Source organism: Oncorhynchus mykiss, chromosome 2 (assembly GCF_013265735.2).
Source record: "Oncorhynchus mykiss isolate Arlee chromosome 2, USDA_OmykA_1.1, whole genome shotgun sequence".
Taxonomy (NCBI): Eukaryota; Metazoa; Chordata; class Actinopteri; order Salmoniformes; family Salmonidae; genus Oncorhynchus; species Oncorhynchus mykiss.
Genome location: NC_048566.1, coordinates 77,717,232 through 77,734,764, shown reverse-complemented (window position 1 = coordinate 77,734,764; position 17,533 = coordinate 77,717,232). Strand labels below are relative to the sequence as shown.

General features: G+C 41.3%; 1 protein-coding gene across 5 annotated transcripts in view; it reads left to right on the top strand.

Annotated features, from left to right (window-relative positions):
• Positions 1 to 17,533, top strand: part of LOC110496686 (NACHT, LRR and PYD domains-containing protein 3) — a 29,332-nt gene that overhangs the window by 10,265 nt on the left and 1,534 nt on the right. For 3 of the 5 annotated variants that reach the window (XM_021572732.2, XM_021572717.2, XM_021572724.2), the window contains exons 5-24: positions 111 to 188; positions 266 to 364; positions 2,461 to 2,545; positions 2,636 to 2,858; positions 2,980 to 4,795; positions 4,951 to 5,124; positions 5,348 to 5,521; positions 5,978 to 6,151; positions 6,367 to 6,540; positions 6,831 to 7,004; positions 7,194 to 7,367; positions 10,573 to 10,746; positions 10,897 to 11,070; positions 11,267 to 11,443; positions 12,703 to 12,879; positions 13,300 to 13,458; positions 15,271 to 15,444; positions 15,684 to 15,857; positions 16,139 to 16,312; positions 17,073 to 17,246. In XM_021572732.2, the coding sequence (XP_021428407.2) occupies positions 111 to 188; positions 266 to 364; positions 2,461 to 2,545; positions 2,636 to 2,858; positions 2,980 to 4,795; positions 4,951 to 5,124; positions 5,348 to 5,521; positions 5,978 to 6,151; positions 6,367 to 6,540; positions 6,831 to 7,004; positions 7,194 to 7,367; positions 10,573 to 10,746; positions 10,897 to 11,070; positions 11,267 to 11,443; positions 12,703 to 12,879; positions 13,300 to 13,458; positions 15,271 to 15,444; positions 15,684 to 15,857; positions 16,139 to 16,312; positions 17,073 to 17,246 (4,902 nt within the window). Of the gene's footprint in view, positions 1 to 110; positions 189 to 265; positions 365 to 2,460; positions 2,546 to 2,635; positions 2,859 to 2,979; positions 4,796 to 4,950; positions 5,125 to 5,347; positions 5,522 to 5,977; positions 6,152 to 6,366; positions 6,541 to 6,830; positions 7,005 to 7,193; positions 7,368 to 10,572; positions 10,747 to 10,896; positions 11,071 to 11,266; positions 11,444 to 12,702; positions 12,885 to 13,299; positions 13,459 to 15,270; positions 15,464 to 15,683; positions 15,858 to 16,138; positions 16,313 to 17,072; positions 17,247 to 17,533 lie in introns of those variants that run through there. The other 2 variants (XM_036956013.1, XM_021572740.2) reach the window with 2 other exon arrangements.

Genomic DNA, 17,533 nt, shown 5'->3' with positions numbered 1-17,533 from the left:
TTCCCTGATTGCAGTGGAGTTCCCTTGTCTATATTATATTACAAACGTGTCGCACAACGATAAATGAACTGCTTTACGTACTAATTCAAATTTCAAACTTTCTCCTCCAGCTGTGTGTCTATGAAGAGTGATGGGTCCATGGGACAGCCAATCAACTTCAGAGAGGATGTCCTCTCTACAGAACAAAGGTAAAGAAACTAGTGGTGTCTGTTTTTTCCCTGTAGTTCTCAACATGATTAGAAAATAGCAACGTGCATTTTGACAGGGTCCAGCAGGAGAAACCATACTCGCCTATGCCCAGCTGTGTGTCTATGAAGGGTGATGGGTCCATGGGACAGCCAATCAACTTCAGAGAAGGAGACAGGTTAGAGCGTTCTAGCTATACTAAAATATTAACTTATTTCTCTCTCTCTTTTTCTCATTAACATGCACTTTTTTGCTTTTTAAGCTCATTACACTCTTCAATATATTAGTATTTTTGCATTGTAATGTAAACATTTTAGACCAGGGATCCTGAACTATCAGCCACAGGGCCTTTTTTTCTTTTTTTCTTGAGCGAATGGTCAGGAGGCCAAAAGATGATTACAAATCATTTGTACACTGCAAATTGACAGCAAGAAGCCCAAACCGATATAAAATGTGTATACCTTGCTAACATTTGTATACGATCACATACAGTGCCTTGCGAAAGTATTCGGCCCCCATGAACTTTGCGACCTTTTGCCACATTTCAGGCTTCAAACGTAAAGATATAAAACTGTATTTTTTTGTGAAGAATCAACAACAAGTGGGACACAATCATGAAGTGGAATGACATTTATTGGATATTTCAAACTTTTTTAACAAATCAAAAACTGAAAAATTGGGCGTGCAAAATTATTCAGCCCCCTTAAGTTAATACTTTGTAGCGCCACCTTTTGCTGCGATTACAGCTGTAAGTCGCTTGGGGTATGTCTCTATCAGTTTTGCACATCGAGAGACTGACATTTTTTCCCATTCCTCCTTGCAAAACAGCTCGAGCTCAGTGAGGTTGGATGGAGAGCATTTGTGAACAGCAGTTTTCAGTTCTTTCCACAGATTCTCGATTGGATTCAAGTCTGGACTTTGACTTGGCCATTCTAACACCTGGATATGTTTATTTTTGAACCATTCCATTGTAGATTTTGCTTTATGTTTTGGATCATTGTCTTGCTGGAAGACAAATCTCTGTCCCAGTCTCAGGTCTTTTGCAGACTCCATCAGGTTTTCTTCCAGAATGGTCCTGTATTTCGCTCCATCCATCTTCCCATCAATTTTAACCATCTTCCCTGTCCCTGCTGAAGAAAAGCAGGCCCAAACCATGATGCTGCCACCACCATGTTTGACAGTGGGGATGGTGTGTTCAGCTGTGTTGTTTTTACGCCAAACATAACGTTTTGCATTGTTGCCAAAAAGTTCAATTTTGGTTTCATCTGACCAGAGCACCTTCTTCCACATGTTTGGTGTGTCTCCCAGGTGGCTTGTGGCAAACTTTAAACAACACTTTTTATGGATATCTTTAAGAAATGGCTTTCTTCTTGCCACTCTTCCATAAAGGCCAGATTTGTGCAATATACGACTGATTGTTGTCCTATGGACAGAGTCTCCCACCTCAGCTGTAGATCTCTGCAGTTCATCCAGAGTGATCACGGGCCTCTTGGCTGCATCTCTGATCAGTCTTCTCCTTGTATGAGCTGAAAGTTTAGAGGGACGGCCAGGTCTTGGTAGATTTGCAGTGGTTTGATACTCCCATTTCAATATTATCACTTGCACAGTGCTCCTTGGGATGTTTAAAGCTTGGGAAATCTTTTTGTATCCAAATCCGTCTTTAAACTTCTTCACAACAGTATCTCGGACCTGCCTGGTGTGTTCCTTGTTCTTCATGATGCTCTCTGCGCTTTTAACGGACCTCTGAGACTATCACAGTGCAGGTGCATTTATACAGAGACTTGATTACACACAAGTGGATTGTATTTATCATCATTAGTCATTTAGGTCAACATTGGATCATTCAGAGATCCTCACTGAACTTCTGGAGAGAGTTGGCTGCACTGGAAGTAAAGGGGCTGAATAATTTTGCACACCCAATTTTTCAGTTTTTGATTTGTTAAAAAAGTTTGAAATATCCAATAAATGTCGTTCCACTTCATGATTGTGGCCCACTTGTTGTTGATTCTTCACAAAAAAATACAGTTTTAAATCTTTATGTTTGAAGCCTGAAATGTGGCAAAAGGTTGCAAAGTTCAAGGGGGCCGAATACTTCCGCAAGGCACTGTATATCCCTATTATGCATGGGAATTAAAATCACTTGGAGCTGATTTGCTGGTGTTTTTACAATCTTCTATGTCCAACAATAAAAATCCTATAAATTAAAAAAAAAAAATCAATTGTGGAACCCCACCTATTCATCTATTCACCGCCTATCTCACATTATGTCCACAGAGACCAACAGGAAATATCAAAGTCAGAGACCCTGAATGAACAGTCTACCCAGAGTCAGCTAACAGACCTCTCCTCCATATTCAAGGTATACTGAAATTGATATTACCATTGAACATCTAGACATATTGCAGATTGCACCTTATTCAAGGTTTTAACTTTATTCCTTTAATTCCAGTTGCTTGAGCAACATATCATCAGTTTTGTGAAAAGTGAGCTGAAGAGGTGGAAGAGGCTTCTGACTCCAGATTACCCAGAAAGCTTTGACAGTCAGGAGGAAGATCAGGAAGTGGTGGATGCTGAACATCAGGAGAGCAGTGCCAGATCGGAGACTCTTAATATCACACTGCACATCCTGAGGAACATGAACCAGAAGGAACTTGCTGATACACTTGAGAAATGTAAGAGCTCTGCCAAACACTCAATTGTTGATCACAGTCCTATATGTTTTTCATATCAATCATTATTTACAAATAGTATGTGATTTAATGATATCTTAAACATCCTTGCATTTCCATTCAGACGAGCGTCATGATAGGTGCCAACATAAGCTCAAATCCAACCTGAGAAAAAAGTGTGAGCGTGTCTTTGAAGGAATTGCTAAGCAGGGGAAACCTACAATCCTAAATAAGATCTACACAGAGCTCTACATCACAGAGGGCGGAAGTGGAGAAGTCAACAAAGAACATGAGGTGAGACGGATTGAGACAGCATCCAGGAGACCAGTAGAGCAAGAGATGCCAATCAAATGCAACGACATCTTCAAACCCTTACCTGGACAAGACAAACCTATCAGAACTGTGCTGACAAAGGGAGTCGCTGGCATTGGAAAAACGATCTCTGTGCAAAAGTTCATTCTGGACTGGGCTGAAGGAAAAGCAAATCAGGACACCCACTTCATGTTTCCTCTTACTTTCCGGGAGCTGAATTTGATGAAGGTAGAAAAACACAGTTTGATGGACCTCCTCAATCATTTTTTCATGGAGACAAAAGAATCAGGAATGTCTATCTCTGACAAGTACAATGCTTTGTTTGTCTTGGATGGTTTGGATGAGTGTCGACTCCCTCTCGACTTCCAGAACAATGAGAGCTGTTTTGATGTCACAGAGTCAACCTCAGTGGACGTGCTTCTAACAAACCTCATCAAGGGGAATCTGCTTCCATCTGCTCTCCTCTGGATAACCTCCCGACCAGCGGCAGCCAATCAGATCCCTCCTGAGTATGTGGACCAGGTGACAGAGGTACGAGGGTTCAATGACCCACAGAAGGAGGAGTACTTCAGGAAAAGAATCAGCGATGTGACCCTGGCCAACAAAATCATCACACACTTGAAGTCATCAAGGAGCCTCCACATCATGTGCCACATACCAGTGTTCTGTTGGATTTCAGCCACTGTTCTACAAAGATTGTTGGCTGGAGCAGAGAGTGGAGAGATCCCCAAAACTCTGTCAAAAATGTACATGCACTTCATAATGTTCCAGATAAAACAGAAGAATCTGAAATATCATGGCGACAATGTCATTGATCCCCACTGGGATAAAGAGATAATTCTGTCACTGGGAAAACTGGCATATGAGCAGCTGGAAACAGGCAACCTGATCTTCTATGAAGAGGACCTGACAGAGTGTGGCATTGATGTCAGAGAGGCATCTGTGTACTCTGGAGTGTGCACTGAGGTCTTCAGGGAGGAGTTTGGGCTGCATCAAGGGAAGGTTTATTGCTTTGTGCATCTGAGCATCCAGGAATGTCTTGCTGCTTTTTATAGGTTTCTTACTTTCAACGATGACTTCAACACAACAAAAAACAATCAGCAGTCCATCCCCAAGAATCTGAAGAGGCGAGTCAAAATAATGCCTGCTATTCACTTCTATCAGAATGCAGTGGATAAGGCACTACAGAGTGAGAATGGCCACCTGGATCTTTTCCTCCGCTTCCTTCTTGGCCTCTCGCTGCCATCAAATCAGACTATCTTTCGAGGCCTACTGAAATGGACAGGAGGTCGCTCAAAGATTGACACGGAAACAGTTGAGGTCAACAAGAAAACAATTGATTACATCAAGGAGAAGATCCAAGAGAATGCCTCTTCAGAGAAGTGCATCAATCTGTTTCACTGTCTAAATGAGATGAATGACCCAACCCTAGTGCAGGAGATTCAGAGCTACCTGAGCTCAGGAAATGTCTCAGGAGCCAAACTCTCACCTGCACATTGGTCAGCTCTGGCCTTTGTGTTGCTGACTTCAGCAGAGGAGCTGGGTGTATTTGACTTGAAGCAATATAGTGGATCAGATGAGGCTCTTATGAGGCTGCTGCCAGTGGTTAAGGCATCCAAAACAGCTCTGTAAGTACTGTCCCTGTGTAATGCAAGCAGACATAAGCCAATCATGCTCCTTCATTCAAATGAATCCTCTCTACCAACATTTCCCAGTTTCATGAGATAGCAAAGCTAGTGGGGATGAATGACTTTTATACTTTCTTACTCCAATTTTCTTCCAGGTTAAATAAGTGTAGCCTCTCAGTTATGTCCTGTGGAGCCCTTGCCTCAGCTCTCTGCTCAAGCTCCTCTAGTCTGATAAAGCTGGACCTGAGTGAGAATGACCTCCAGGATTCCGGAGTGGAGCTGCTCTCTACAGGCCTGGATAATCCGCTATGTAAACTGGAGACATTGAGGTAGGCTACTTTCCCTGAGAGATGTCTGGGCCTGTATTCACAAAACCTTTTATCATTAAGAATGATTGTTTAGTTTTTTGTGTGTGAAATCTAATTTGTTATTCAAAAGGAATCTAAACAAGTTAAGAGTTTTTTTTTTTCACTGGCCACTGTTGCCATGGAGGAATCAAATTAGTGTGGCATTGTATTGAGTGTAAAGAGTGAAGAGATTTTCTCTCTGCAGCCTGTCAGCCTGTGGAGTCACAGAGGAAGGCTGTGCTTCTCTGGCCTCAGCTCTGAGATCAAACCCCTCTCAGCTGAGAGAGCTGGATCTGAGCTACAATAACCCAGGAGACTCAGGAGTGAAGCTGCTCTGTACTGTCCTAGAGAATCCAAGTTGTAAACTGGAGACATTAAGGTGGGGTCATTTCTCTGTTACATTTATATATATATATATATATATATATAAATGTATGTGTGTGTATGTATGTATGTGTGTGTGTGTGTGTGTGTGTGTTATGTGTATATATATGACTTGGCCATAGGACTCTATAGTCTTCATGTTTCTAAATGACTCTGGGCCTGCATTCACAAAATCTCTTATCACTAAGAATTATTCTCTAAAGTTTTTTTTGTATGTGTGAAAATCTTACAATTATCATTATTTTGTCCTAAGTGTAATAATTCACCTGATAGTAAGTTCTGAAAACCATGAGACTTAATAAACCTGCAATAAGAGTATACAAAAGTAATCTATACAAATTAGGAGTCATCTTTACTGCCCTCAGTTGCCATGGAAGAATAAAACAAAGAACGTCATGTGTGTAGCATTGTATTGAGTGTTAAGAATTTAAAATATATTATTTCTCTGCAGCCTGTCAGCCTGTGGAGTCACAGAGGAAGGCTGTGCTTCTCTGGCCTCAGCTCTGAGATCAAACCCCTCTCAGCTGAGAGAGCTGGATCTGAGCTACAATAACCCAGGAGACTCAGGAGTGAAGCTCCTATATGCTGTACTGGAGGATCCACACTGTAAACTGGAGATACTGAGGTCAGTGTAAATTAAAAAAACATTGTTTTAATGCTGATCATATAGTCATTGATACTTTCAATAGATTACACGACACACTCTGATACATTGGGTTACTGTCATGGTCTAACATATTAAAATAATTTAGAATATTTAATAATTTGCTGTGGTAATTTCACAGATTTATACATCTCGGTTTACAGTGAGAGAGTGATTGATCTGTTGTCTCTGTGTAGGCTGTCAAACTGTGATTTCACAAACAAAGATTGTGCTTCTCCGACTTTAACTCTGAAGTCAAACCCTTCTCACCTGAGAGAGCTGGACCTGAGCTACAATAACCCAGGAGACTCAGGAATTAAGCTACTTTCTACTGTACTGGAGGATTCTCACTGTAAACTGAAGACACTGAGGTGAATACGGTCATAACAAACTAAACTAATGTTAATTGCTATACAACATTTTAACATTTTCATTTATATTTTTATCTTATTTGAATGAATATTATCTAAACCTGTTGTACTAGATACAGTATCATACTAAACAGATGTCATATAGAAATGTACCTAGTGCATAGATCATGTTCAATAAGCTGGTGTTTAGACCAGTACATGCCCCCCGCCAAGTACATGTCTGCCTCTTAATTTGTTCTGCGATGTGTTGAAATGGTCTAATAGACAAGCGGCTGTTTCTCTTACCGCAGGTTGTCAAACTGTAGAATCACAGAGAAAAGCTGTACTTTTCTGGCATCAGCTCTGAGATCTAACCCCTCACATTTGAGAGAGCTGGATTTGAGTGGGAATAACCCAGGAGACTCAGGAGTGAAGCTGCTCTCTACTGTACTGGAGAATCCACACTGTAAACTGCAGACATTGAGGTGAGTGTGGAATTTAGAGGACATTTTCCACTAACATTTCTTTCTCATTTTTTTTATATCCACTGTTTATTTGGTCTGAAAAAGTTACATTTGCATTTTTGTAGTTGTTAATTGAATAGCTTTGAATATTAAATTAGAAACTTATTTTATGTTGAAAAGTTTCGGACTGAAATATTATTTTCTCTCAAGGCTATCGTGCTGTAGAATCTCAGAGGATAGCTGTGCTTCTCTAGCTTCAGCTCTAAGGTCAAATCCTTCTCATCTGAGAGAGCTGGACCTGACTGACAATGAACCAGGAGACGCAGGAGTGATGCTGCTCTCGGCTGTACTGGAGGATCCACGCTGTAAACTGGAGACACTAAGGTGAGAATGGAGGTTTGGGGTCTGTACTTCCAAATACTTTACTCCAAGCTAAACCAAATTCACTTTAAACAATAATTTGACAGATTTCACCTGGGGATAACTGAATATGCTTAACTGAATATTTTCTTAACCAATATTTTATAATAATCATGACATTGGTCACACCTTTCACCATTTGAATATAAGTTCATATGTACTGTATGTATTGACGTAAACACAATGTTATGTTTTATAATGATAATGTTTGAACAGTCTCCCTTTGTAATGGAGCACATGTCAATGACACTGAAACAAATGACTCTTTTATTGTATCTCTTCAAGGTATAGCCAAGAATCCCGAAACAAAAGAGAATATGTTGGATTGAGTAGCGCGTTCCGTTTGCCAACAATACTTTGACGTAAGGCGCAAAAGTCAAGTGTTAGTTGTGCAAGCCAGTTCCTAAAAAAAATTGAACTTGTTAACCATGTTTTTACCATGTATAAAGCTGCCCATTTTAAACGTACATGCTCTAGCAATGTGAAATATATTATCAGAATAATGATTGAAGTGTTGGTAGAGTATAATCATATAATTTAACCTACCTTGTGTGTTTGTCTGAAGTGAATATGTATTGTGTGACTTAAAGTAGAAGTTGTTGAAGTGTGTGTTTATGATGTTATATGTCCATGGGAAATTCTGCATTTATGGTAGGAATGTGTTTTGGGGCTATCATGATGGAACATTCCTAGTTGAAGGGAGTTCCTGGAAAGTGTACTTAGGTGCTCAGTTGTCTTTTGCCTGGGGGACAGCAGGCTGGACAGGTAACAGGTTGGCTAGAGTTAGACCTTGGGGAGAGCAGGCTGGGCAGGTAACAGGTTGGCTAGAGTAGAGTTATACCTGGGAGAGAGCAGGCTGGACAGGTAACAGGTTGGCTAGAGTTAGACCTTGGGGAGAGCAGGCTGGGCAGGTAACAGGTTGGCTAGAGTAGAGTTATACCTGGGAGAGAGCAGGCTGGACAGGTAACAGGTTGGCTAGAGTAGAGTTATACCTGGGAGAGAGCAGGCTGCACAGGTAACAGGTTGGCTAGAGTAGAGTTATACCTGGGGGAGAGCAGGCTGGACAGGTAACAGGTTGGCTAGAGTAGAGTTATACCTGGGGGAGAGCAGGCTGGACAGGTAACAGGTTGGCTAGAGTAGAGTTTGACCTGGGGGAGAGCAGGCTGGACAGGTAACAGGTTGGCTAGAGTTACACCTGGGGAGAGCAGCCTGGACAGGTAACAGTTTGGCTAGAGTAGAGTTATACCTGGGAGAGAGCAGCCTGGACAGGTAACAGGTTGGCTAGAGTAGAGTTACACCTGGGGGAGATCAGGCTGGGAAGGTAACAGGTTGGCTAGAGTAGAGTTACACCTGGGGGAGAGCAGGCTGGACAGGTAACAGGTTGGCTAGAGTAGAGTTACACCTGGGGGAGATCAGGCTGGGAAGGTAACAGGTTGGCTAGAGTAGAGTTACACCTGGGGGAGATCAGGCTGGGAAGGTAACAGGTTGGCTAGAGTAGAGTTAGACCTGGGGGAGAGCAGGCTGGACAGGTAACAGGTTGGCTAGAGTAGAGTTAGACCTGGGGGAGAGCAGGCTGGACATGTAACAGGTTGGCTAGAGTAGTTACAGTTTTGTTGTAAGTATTAGAGTTCAAATAAAATAAAATTGTATTTGTCACATACACATGGTTAGCAGATGTTAATGCGAGTGTAGCGAAATGCTTGTGCTTCTAGTTCCGACAGTGCAGTAATAACCAACGAGTAATCTAGCTAACAATTCCAAAACTACTACCTTATACACACAAGTGTAAAGGGATAAAGAATATGTACATAAAGATATATGAATGAGTGATGGTACAGAGCGGCATAGGCAAGATGCAGTAGATGGTATCGAGTACAGTATATACATATGAGATGAGTATGTAAACAAAGTGGCATAGTTTAAAGTGGCTAGTGATACATGTATTACATAAAGATGCAGTAGATGATATAGAGTACAGTATATACGTATACATATGAGATAAATAATGTAGGGTATGTAAACATTATATTAAGTAGCATTGTTTAAAGTGGCTAGGGATATATTTTACATCAATTCCCATTATTAAAGTGGCTGGAGTTGAGTCAGTGTGTTGGCAGCAGCCACTCAATGTTAGTGGTGGCTGTTTAACAGTCTGATGGCCTTGAGATAGAAGCTGTTTTTCAGTCTCTCGGTCCCAGCTTTGATGCACCTGTACTGACCTCGCCTTCTGGATGATAGCGGGGTGAACAGGCAGTGGCTCGGGTGGTTGTTGTCCTTGATTATCTTTATGGCCTTCCTGTGACATCGGGTGGTGTAGGTGTCCTGGAGGGCAGGTAGTTTGCCCCCGGTGATGCGTTGTGCAGACCTCACTACCGTCTGGAGAGCCTTACGGTTGTGGGCGGAGCAGTTGCCGTACCAGGCGGTGATACAGCCCGACAGGATGCTCTCGATTGTGCATCTGTAGAAGTTTGTGAGTGCTTTTGGTGACAAGCCAAATTTCTTCAGCCTCCTGAGGTTGAAGAGGCACTGCTGCGCCTTCTTCACGATGCTGTCTGTGTGGGTGGACCAATTCAGTTTGTCTGTGATGTGTACACCGAGGAACTTAAAACTTACTACCCTCCACAACGTTTCCATCGATGTGGATAGGGGGGTGTTTCCTGAAGTCCACAATCATCTCCTTAGTTTTGTTGACGTTGAGTGTGAGGTTATTTTCCTGACACCACACTCCGAGGGCCCTCACCTCCTCCCTGTAGGCCGTCTTGTCGTTGTTGGTAATCAAGCCTACCACTGTTGTGTCGTCCGCAAACTTGATGATTGAGTTGGAGGCGTGCGTGGCCACGCAGTCGTGGGTGAACAGGGAGTACAGGAGAGGGCTCAGAACGCACCCTTGTGGGGCCCCAGTGTTGAGGATCAGCGGGGTGGAGATGTTATTACCTACCCTCACCACCTGGGGGCGGCCCGTCAGGAAGTCCAGTACCCAGTTGCACAGGGTGGGGTCGAGACCCAGGGTCTCGAGCTTGATGACGAGTTTGGAGGGTACTATGGTGTTAAATGCTGAGCTGTAGTCGATGAACAGCATTCTCACATAGGTTGCCAGAATAGTTTCTACTGAGAATACAGTAGTCTACTGTTTTCATTTTTTTTTTTTTACTTTTCTCTTATACTGCAGTCTATCATGGTGTGTTGTCAAAGAAGGCGGCTTTGGTTTTCTGGCTTTAGCTCTGATGTCAAACCCCTCACATCTGAGAGAGCTGGACTTGAGCAAAAACACCTTAGGAGACTCTGCAGTGATGAGGCTCTCTGCTGTACTGAAGGATCCACATTGTAAATTGGAGAGACTTAGGTAAATACTGTCACAACTCACGAAGTAAAACAATAATAATTGTTCCGGTGTTATGTTATATTAGGCTTTAGATGTTTTCAGTTGAGATATTTGGACATTTATTCCTACGTTATTTTTATGTGTAGTGAAGAAATCCCTCTTCCTTTGCAGGCTGTCACACTGTAGTGTCACACAGGAAGGCTGTACTTTTCTGGCTTCAGCTCTGAGGTCAAACCCCTCACACCTGAGAGAGCTGGATCTAGACTGGAATTCCGAAGTAAAATTAGGAGTGAAGGAGCTCTCTGTGGTGCTGGATGATCCACTCTGTCGGTTGGAAACACTGAGGTGTGGATATGATAAACAATATTTCCAGAACCACCTTGTTTTAGTTGCAGTTGTAGTGTTAATGATGAATAATATACACCATTTTAGCAGGTGCTTTATCCAAAGGGACTTACTGTACAGTGAGTGCATCAGGCTTGGGGTCAATTCCAGTATGTCAGTTTTACAGTGAGGTAAAGAAAAGCTTCTCTGTCTGCAGGCTGGTAGGTTGTAGTGTCACAGAGGAAGGCTTCTGTTCTCTGGCTTCAGCTCTAAAGTCAAACCCCTCACACCTGAGAGAGCTGGACCTGCGCCACAATTATGAAATGGCTTCATCAGGAGTGAGGCAGCTCTCTGCTGTACTGGAAGATCCACTCTGTAAATTGGAGATACTGAGGTAAAATGTGACATATTGACCATATTGTTCCTTAGATGGTACTGTAAACATCTGTTACTAGTACTATCATATTAGATCATTTATTTGAGAAACACATGCAGCTATGTAGGACATACTGTACAACACCACAACTATTACACTTGTTCTCTGCTTTTACTGGTACATGTTATCATTTTTTTACATTATCATTCTGCTGAAGGACCAACATGTAAAAGTATACAGTGGGGAGAACAAGTATTTGATACACTGCCGATTCTGCAGGTTTTCCTACTTACAAAGCATGTAGAGGTCTGTAATTTTTATCATAGTTAGACTTCAACTGTGAGAGACGGAATCTAAAACAAAAATTCAGAAAATCACATTGTATGATTTTTAAGTAATTAATTTGCATTTTATTGCATGACATAAGTATTTGATACATCAGAAAAGCAGAACTTAATATTTGGTACAGAAACCTTTGTTTGTAATTACAGAGATCATACGTTTCCTGTAGTTCTTGGAGCCACTACTTAGTTGCCTTGGCTGTGTGCTTCGGGTCGTTGTCATGCTGGAAGACCCAGCCACGACCCATCTTCAATGCTCTTACTGAGGGAAGGTTGTTGGCCAAGATCTCGCGATACATGGCCCCATCCATCCTCCCCTCAATACGGTGCAGTTGTCCTGTCCCCTTTGATCATTGATGCCCCACGAGGTGAGATCTTGCATGGAGCCCCAGACCGAGGGTGATTGACCGTCATCTTGAACTTCTTCCATTTTCTAATAATTGCGCCAACAGTTGTTGCCTTCTCACCAAGCTGCTTGCCTATTGTCCTGTGGACAGGTGTCTTTTATACAAGTAATGAGTTCAAACAGGTGCAGTTAATACAGGTAATGAGTGGAGAACAGGAGGGCTTCTTAAAGAAAACTAACAGGTCTGTGAGAGCCGGAATTCTTACTGGTTGGTAGGTGATCAAATACTTATGTCATGCAATAAAATGCAAATTAATTACTTAAAAATCATACAATGTGATTTTCTGGATTTTTGCTTTAAATTCCGTCTCTCACAGTTGAAGTGTACCTATGATAAAAATTACAGACCTCTACATGCTTTGTAAGTAGGAAAACCTGTAAAATCAGCAGTGTATCAAATACTTGTTCTCCCCACTGTATGTAGCAGTAAGAGTGGAGTGAGTACAAGCGTAATAGTTGTGGCATTGTATGTATTATGTTACTGTATATTACTGTAGTAGTGAATGAAGAGCTTCTCTCTTTGTCTGCAGACTCTGTCTCCATCACTCTGATTATCAAGGGGAAGGCTTTTCTAATCTGGCCTCAGCGCTGAGGTCAAACCCCTCACACCTGAGGGAGCTGAATGTGGCTGGTTACTCACAAGACTCTAGACTGAAGCTGTTCTCTGCTGCACTGAAGGATCCACGCTGTAAACTGGAGAAACTGATGTGAGGTGATAAGTTATCTTAATGATTGGTAGTAGCACACTATTTTGACAATTTGAAACACAACCAAGGCCCGTCTCACATCTTAGAAATTAAAGTCAACACAATGTTCTATTTTCCAGATATTGTCAGAATAACTGCACTCTTAGAAAAAAGGATTCTTTGGCTGTCCCCATCGGAGAACCCTATTTTGTTCCAGGAAGAAACGGGGTTCTACACGGAACCCCAAACATTTCTACTTTGAACCAAAGGGGTTCTACCTGGAACCAAGGGTTATTTAAAGGGTTCTCCTATGGGGACAGCTGAAGAACCCTTTTATGATAGCACCTTTTCTTCTAAGAGTGTAGTATTATATCCCATAAATGAATAATGCAGATCAATGTAAACAGAATGAATTAAGATATAATCTTTCTCTATCTGCAGCTGTAGTGTCCCAGAGCAAGACTTCGCTTCTCTGGGTTCAGCTCTTAGATCAAACCCTTCACACCTGAGAGAACTGGACCTGCAATTCTCAGAAGACTCAAATTTGAAGCCTCTCTTCTCTGTACTAAATAATCCACTCTTTAAACTGGAGAAACTAAGGTGAGTGTATGGCAATAACTCAAGATACAAAATTGAAATTATAGATAATGTGACTCACTGAATTAAACATACTAATTACTCTCATCATCCTAAATGGACTCAACAAGAAACCTATATGGTTTAGTTAATTCAAGTTTGTATTGTTATGTTGTACAGCTACTGAGGAATAATCTACAGAGTGAACAATACACATAACTGAACCATATGGGTTTTATGTTGAGTCCCTGGTCGTGTTACCAAATAACCATTAGTTGATAACTATTAAGATATTAGCATCTGAAGAGTATATTTCCAAAATGTTATATCCACCAATTTTTTTAAAGAATTCTGTGTTTTTTCTCCAGCAATATGGGTGCGAAGGGATCACTAAGAGGTTAAAGTGTGTAAAATATTAATGTTCTCAGATTTATTTTTATTATAAATTTGAGGTGTATATTCAAATATTTGTTGGGGAGGGTAAATATATGTGGTTGTCTCTCAAACGCTATATATTGTTTAGCTGGAATGGAATCTTCATACCCTGTATATGTGACTGTGATATGTGGTTGTCTCACCTAGCTACCGTATCTTAAGATGAATACACTAATTGTAAGTCGCTCTGGATAAGAGCATTTGCTAAATGTCCAATGTAAATATTTTACATACAGAACTCATGTTACTGTATTAATTCATGTTTTAAAATGTTGATGTCACAAATGTGTACAGTTCTTTCTAAAAAAATCTAGTTATGTTAAATTTGACTGTAAAACCTAGCAGTGCTACTTATTTCTCTGAGAGTGAGGCGCATATATTGTGTTTTGCAAATAAACATGGTTTTGTCTCTCTGAAATGTAACCAAGTGATTTCAAACAAATAATTGTAATTGAACAAGCCCATGCAGTGATTAGATATGAAAAGAGATGTGTGTTATTTCACTAAGTTCTTTAAACAATAAAAGCTATTTACCATTTCTGAAAATGGATATACATTCAGTAGGTAGACCACCCCATTCACGAAAATGGTTCACTCCTACAGACAGAGTCAGGTGGCCATGGTTTGTTATATAAAACAGGTATCGAGGCATTCAGTTAGTGTTCAGTTGAACGTTTGAATAGGCAAAATGATTAACCTAAGCAACTTTGAGCATGGTATGATCGTCATGATCTCAGAAACTCGGTTTTTCACGCACTGCAACAAACAAAAAACATCCAGTCAGCGGCAGTCCTGTGAGCGAAAGCAACTCGTTGATGAGAGGTCAAAGGAGAATGGCAAGAATTGTGCAAGCTAACAGGCAAGCCACAAACTGGCAAATAACGGAGCAGTACAACAGTGGTGTGCAGAACGGCATCTCAGAACGCACAACTCATTGGTCTTTGTCACGGATGGGCTATTACAGCAGACGACCACACCGGGTTCCACTCCTATCAGCTAAAACGTGGGAAAACATTGCCTTGTCTGACGAATCACGGTTCCTGTTGCATCATGCTGATGGCAGAGTTAGGATTTGGCATAAGCAGCATGAATCAATGGCCCCATCCTGTCTGATGTCAATGGTTCAGGCTGGTGGCAGGGGTGTAATGGTGTGGGGAATGTTTGCCTGGCACACATTAGGTCCCCTGATACCAATTGAGCAACTTTTCCATGCCCAGAAGAATGTAGGCTGTTCTCTAGGCGTAGGGGGGTCTGACCCGGTACTAGATGGACCAGACCTAATAAACTGTCCACTAAGTATATAGCATTTTGGAAAGAAACTCATCTGTATTTAAAACAAATATTACCTGATTAGTAATATGTGATCGGTGTCAGTTAACAGGTTTTCTCCTGTATCTACAGGCTATCAGGATGTGACGTTGAAGAGAAAGGCTGTGCTTTGTTCTCAGCTCTGAGGTCAATCCCCGTTTCCCACCTGAGAGAGCTGGACCTCAGCAACAATAAACCAGGAGACTCAGGAGTGATCCAGCTCTCTGCTCTACTGGATGATCCACGCTGTAAACTGGCAAAGCTGAAGTGAGCAGGGAAACTAATTGTAAACATTTCCGTTTTGAATATTGTCTAAAATATATTTTTTCCAATAGATAACATACTTTACATAAAGATATTTTGCACAAAATATTTTTTATGTAAAAGCCTCTTGATATTTTACTATCAGTGTAAAATACGTTGTTGATCACTGCCTGCTCATGCCACACCCACCTTAATCAATGACTCAGGCTGATGGATATCATACCATCTCTTTATATCTGCAGACTGTCAGACTGTGGTCTTACAGAGGAAGGATCTACATCTTTGGCTTCAGCTCTGAGGTCAAACCCCTCCTACCTGAGAGAGCTGGACCTCAGCCAGAATACACCAATAGACTCAGGAATGAAGCTGCTCTCTGCTGTACTAGAGGATCCACGCTGCAAACTGGAGAAATTAAGGTGACTGTTAAGATGACTAGATATAAACCTTTGATCCAGTTTCTCTACAGCAAACATTATTGTTGGTGATTTTTATAGACTGACTTGTGCACTGAATTAAGCATTACAACTGAATACTGTTCTTCACAGTGCATTACATGTGAATAGAATAATTACAAAGTTGATAGTCATTATTAATGTATGTAACCAAGATCATATGAATTGAAATAACCTTAAAGTTCTGATATACTACATCATTGTAATCATACCGTGTTGATATACCATTAATTCTCTCCACACAGCTTGTATAACTGTCGAATTAAGGAGGAAGGTTGTGTTGCTTTGGCTTCAGCTCTGAGGTCAAACCCCTCACACCTGAGAGAGCTGAACCTCAGCTGCAATAACCCAGGAGTCTCAGGAGTGAAGCTGCTCTCTGCTGTACTGAAGCATCCACTCTGTCAGCTGGAGATACTGAAGTGAATATTTTCAACTAAACATCAATAATGTGCATCTGTCTAATGAAGTGCTATTGCCACCTGTTGAACTTTCACACAAATACAACTGTATAACTATATCAAGCTTTTCTGTATACATCAGCTTGTTATCAATATGAACATAGTCTGAGCATGTTGTGAGTCATGCAGTATATTTTGTACAGCAGATGAATCACTAATCTACATTCATTACCTCACTAAAGATAATACATACATTATCTGAGTCACTGAATATCATGCCTTGTGTGTTTTAAATGATACTTGCAGTTGTATCTCTAGAAATGTACTGTCGCAACTAAACATGAATCTACTTAATGAAGTGAATCACACACAGCCCCCCCCTTACGAAAAGAGATTGCAGTATAACCGCAGTATGCTACATCCAAAATCAGTTATTTTTTGACTGCAGTAATTGTGCAGTGTAATTGTGCAGTGTAACTGCACTGCTACTGCAGTTTCAAAACTACAATATTTTCTGTAAGGGCCATATCAGGCTTATGTATGCATCAGCCTGTTATCAACAGTATGGTTATGAACATTAGTCACAGTCATGCTTTGTGTTCTAAATGAATGGTTCTGCACATCTCTAGGAATGTAAAACAACCTGGTGTTTTGACATAAGCAATGCTTAACAACACGCATCATATTTTCTGCATACTCTGACTATTCTCCACCCATGATAAACAAATCTCCAACTGCATAGAGTTGTGATAGTGAGGTGCTTCTCTCTTCTCCTCTGCAGGCTTTGGCACTGTGCAATCACAGAGGAAGGCTTTGCTTCTCTGGCTTCAGCTGTGAAGTCAACCCCCTCACGCATGTGGCAGCTGGATCTGAATGGGAACGATCCAGGAGACTCAGGAGTGAAATTGTTCTCAGCTGTACTGAAGGATCCACAATGTAGACTGCCCAAACTGATGTAATGAATTAATCAACCACAACAAAAAATCCATTCATTTTTGGGGTTTAAATAAAACATGCTGGAGCCCATCTCCCGTTGTTGTAGTGTGAGGCAGTTTGATGTACAAGTACACCCCCCGGACAGGGCGTTAGGCTATTGCAGGGCCTTACCCCCAATTTATCTCCTTAATGCTGAGTGCCAAGCCTCCGATCTCACGGTGGACACGAACCAGCTGTTTACAACTACATAAAATCCTTAATGTATAAAACATAGCATTTTAAGATAAAATGATTCAAGAACCCTCA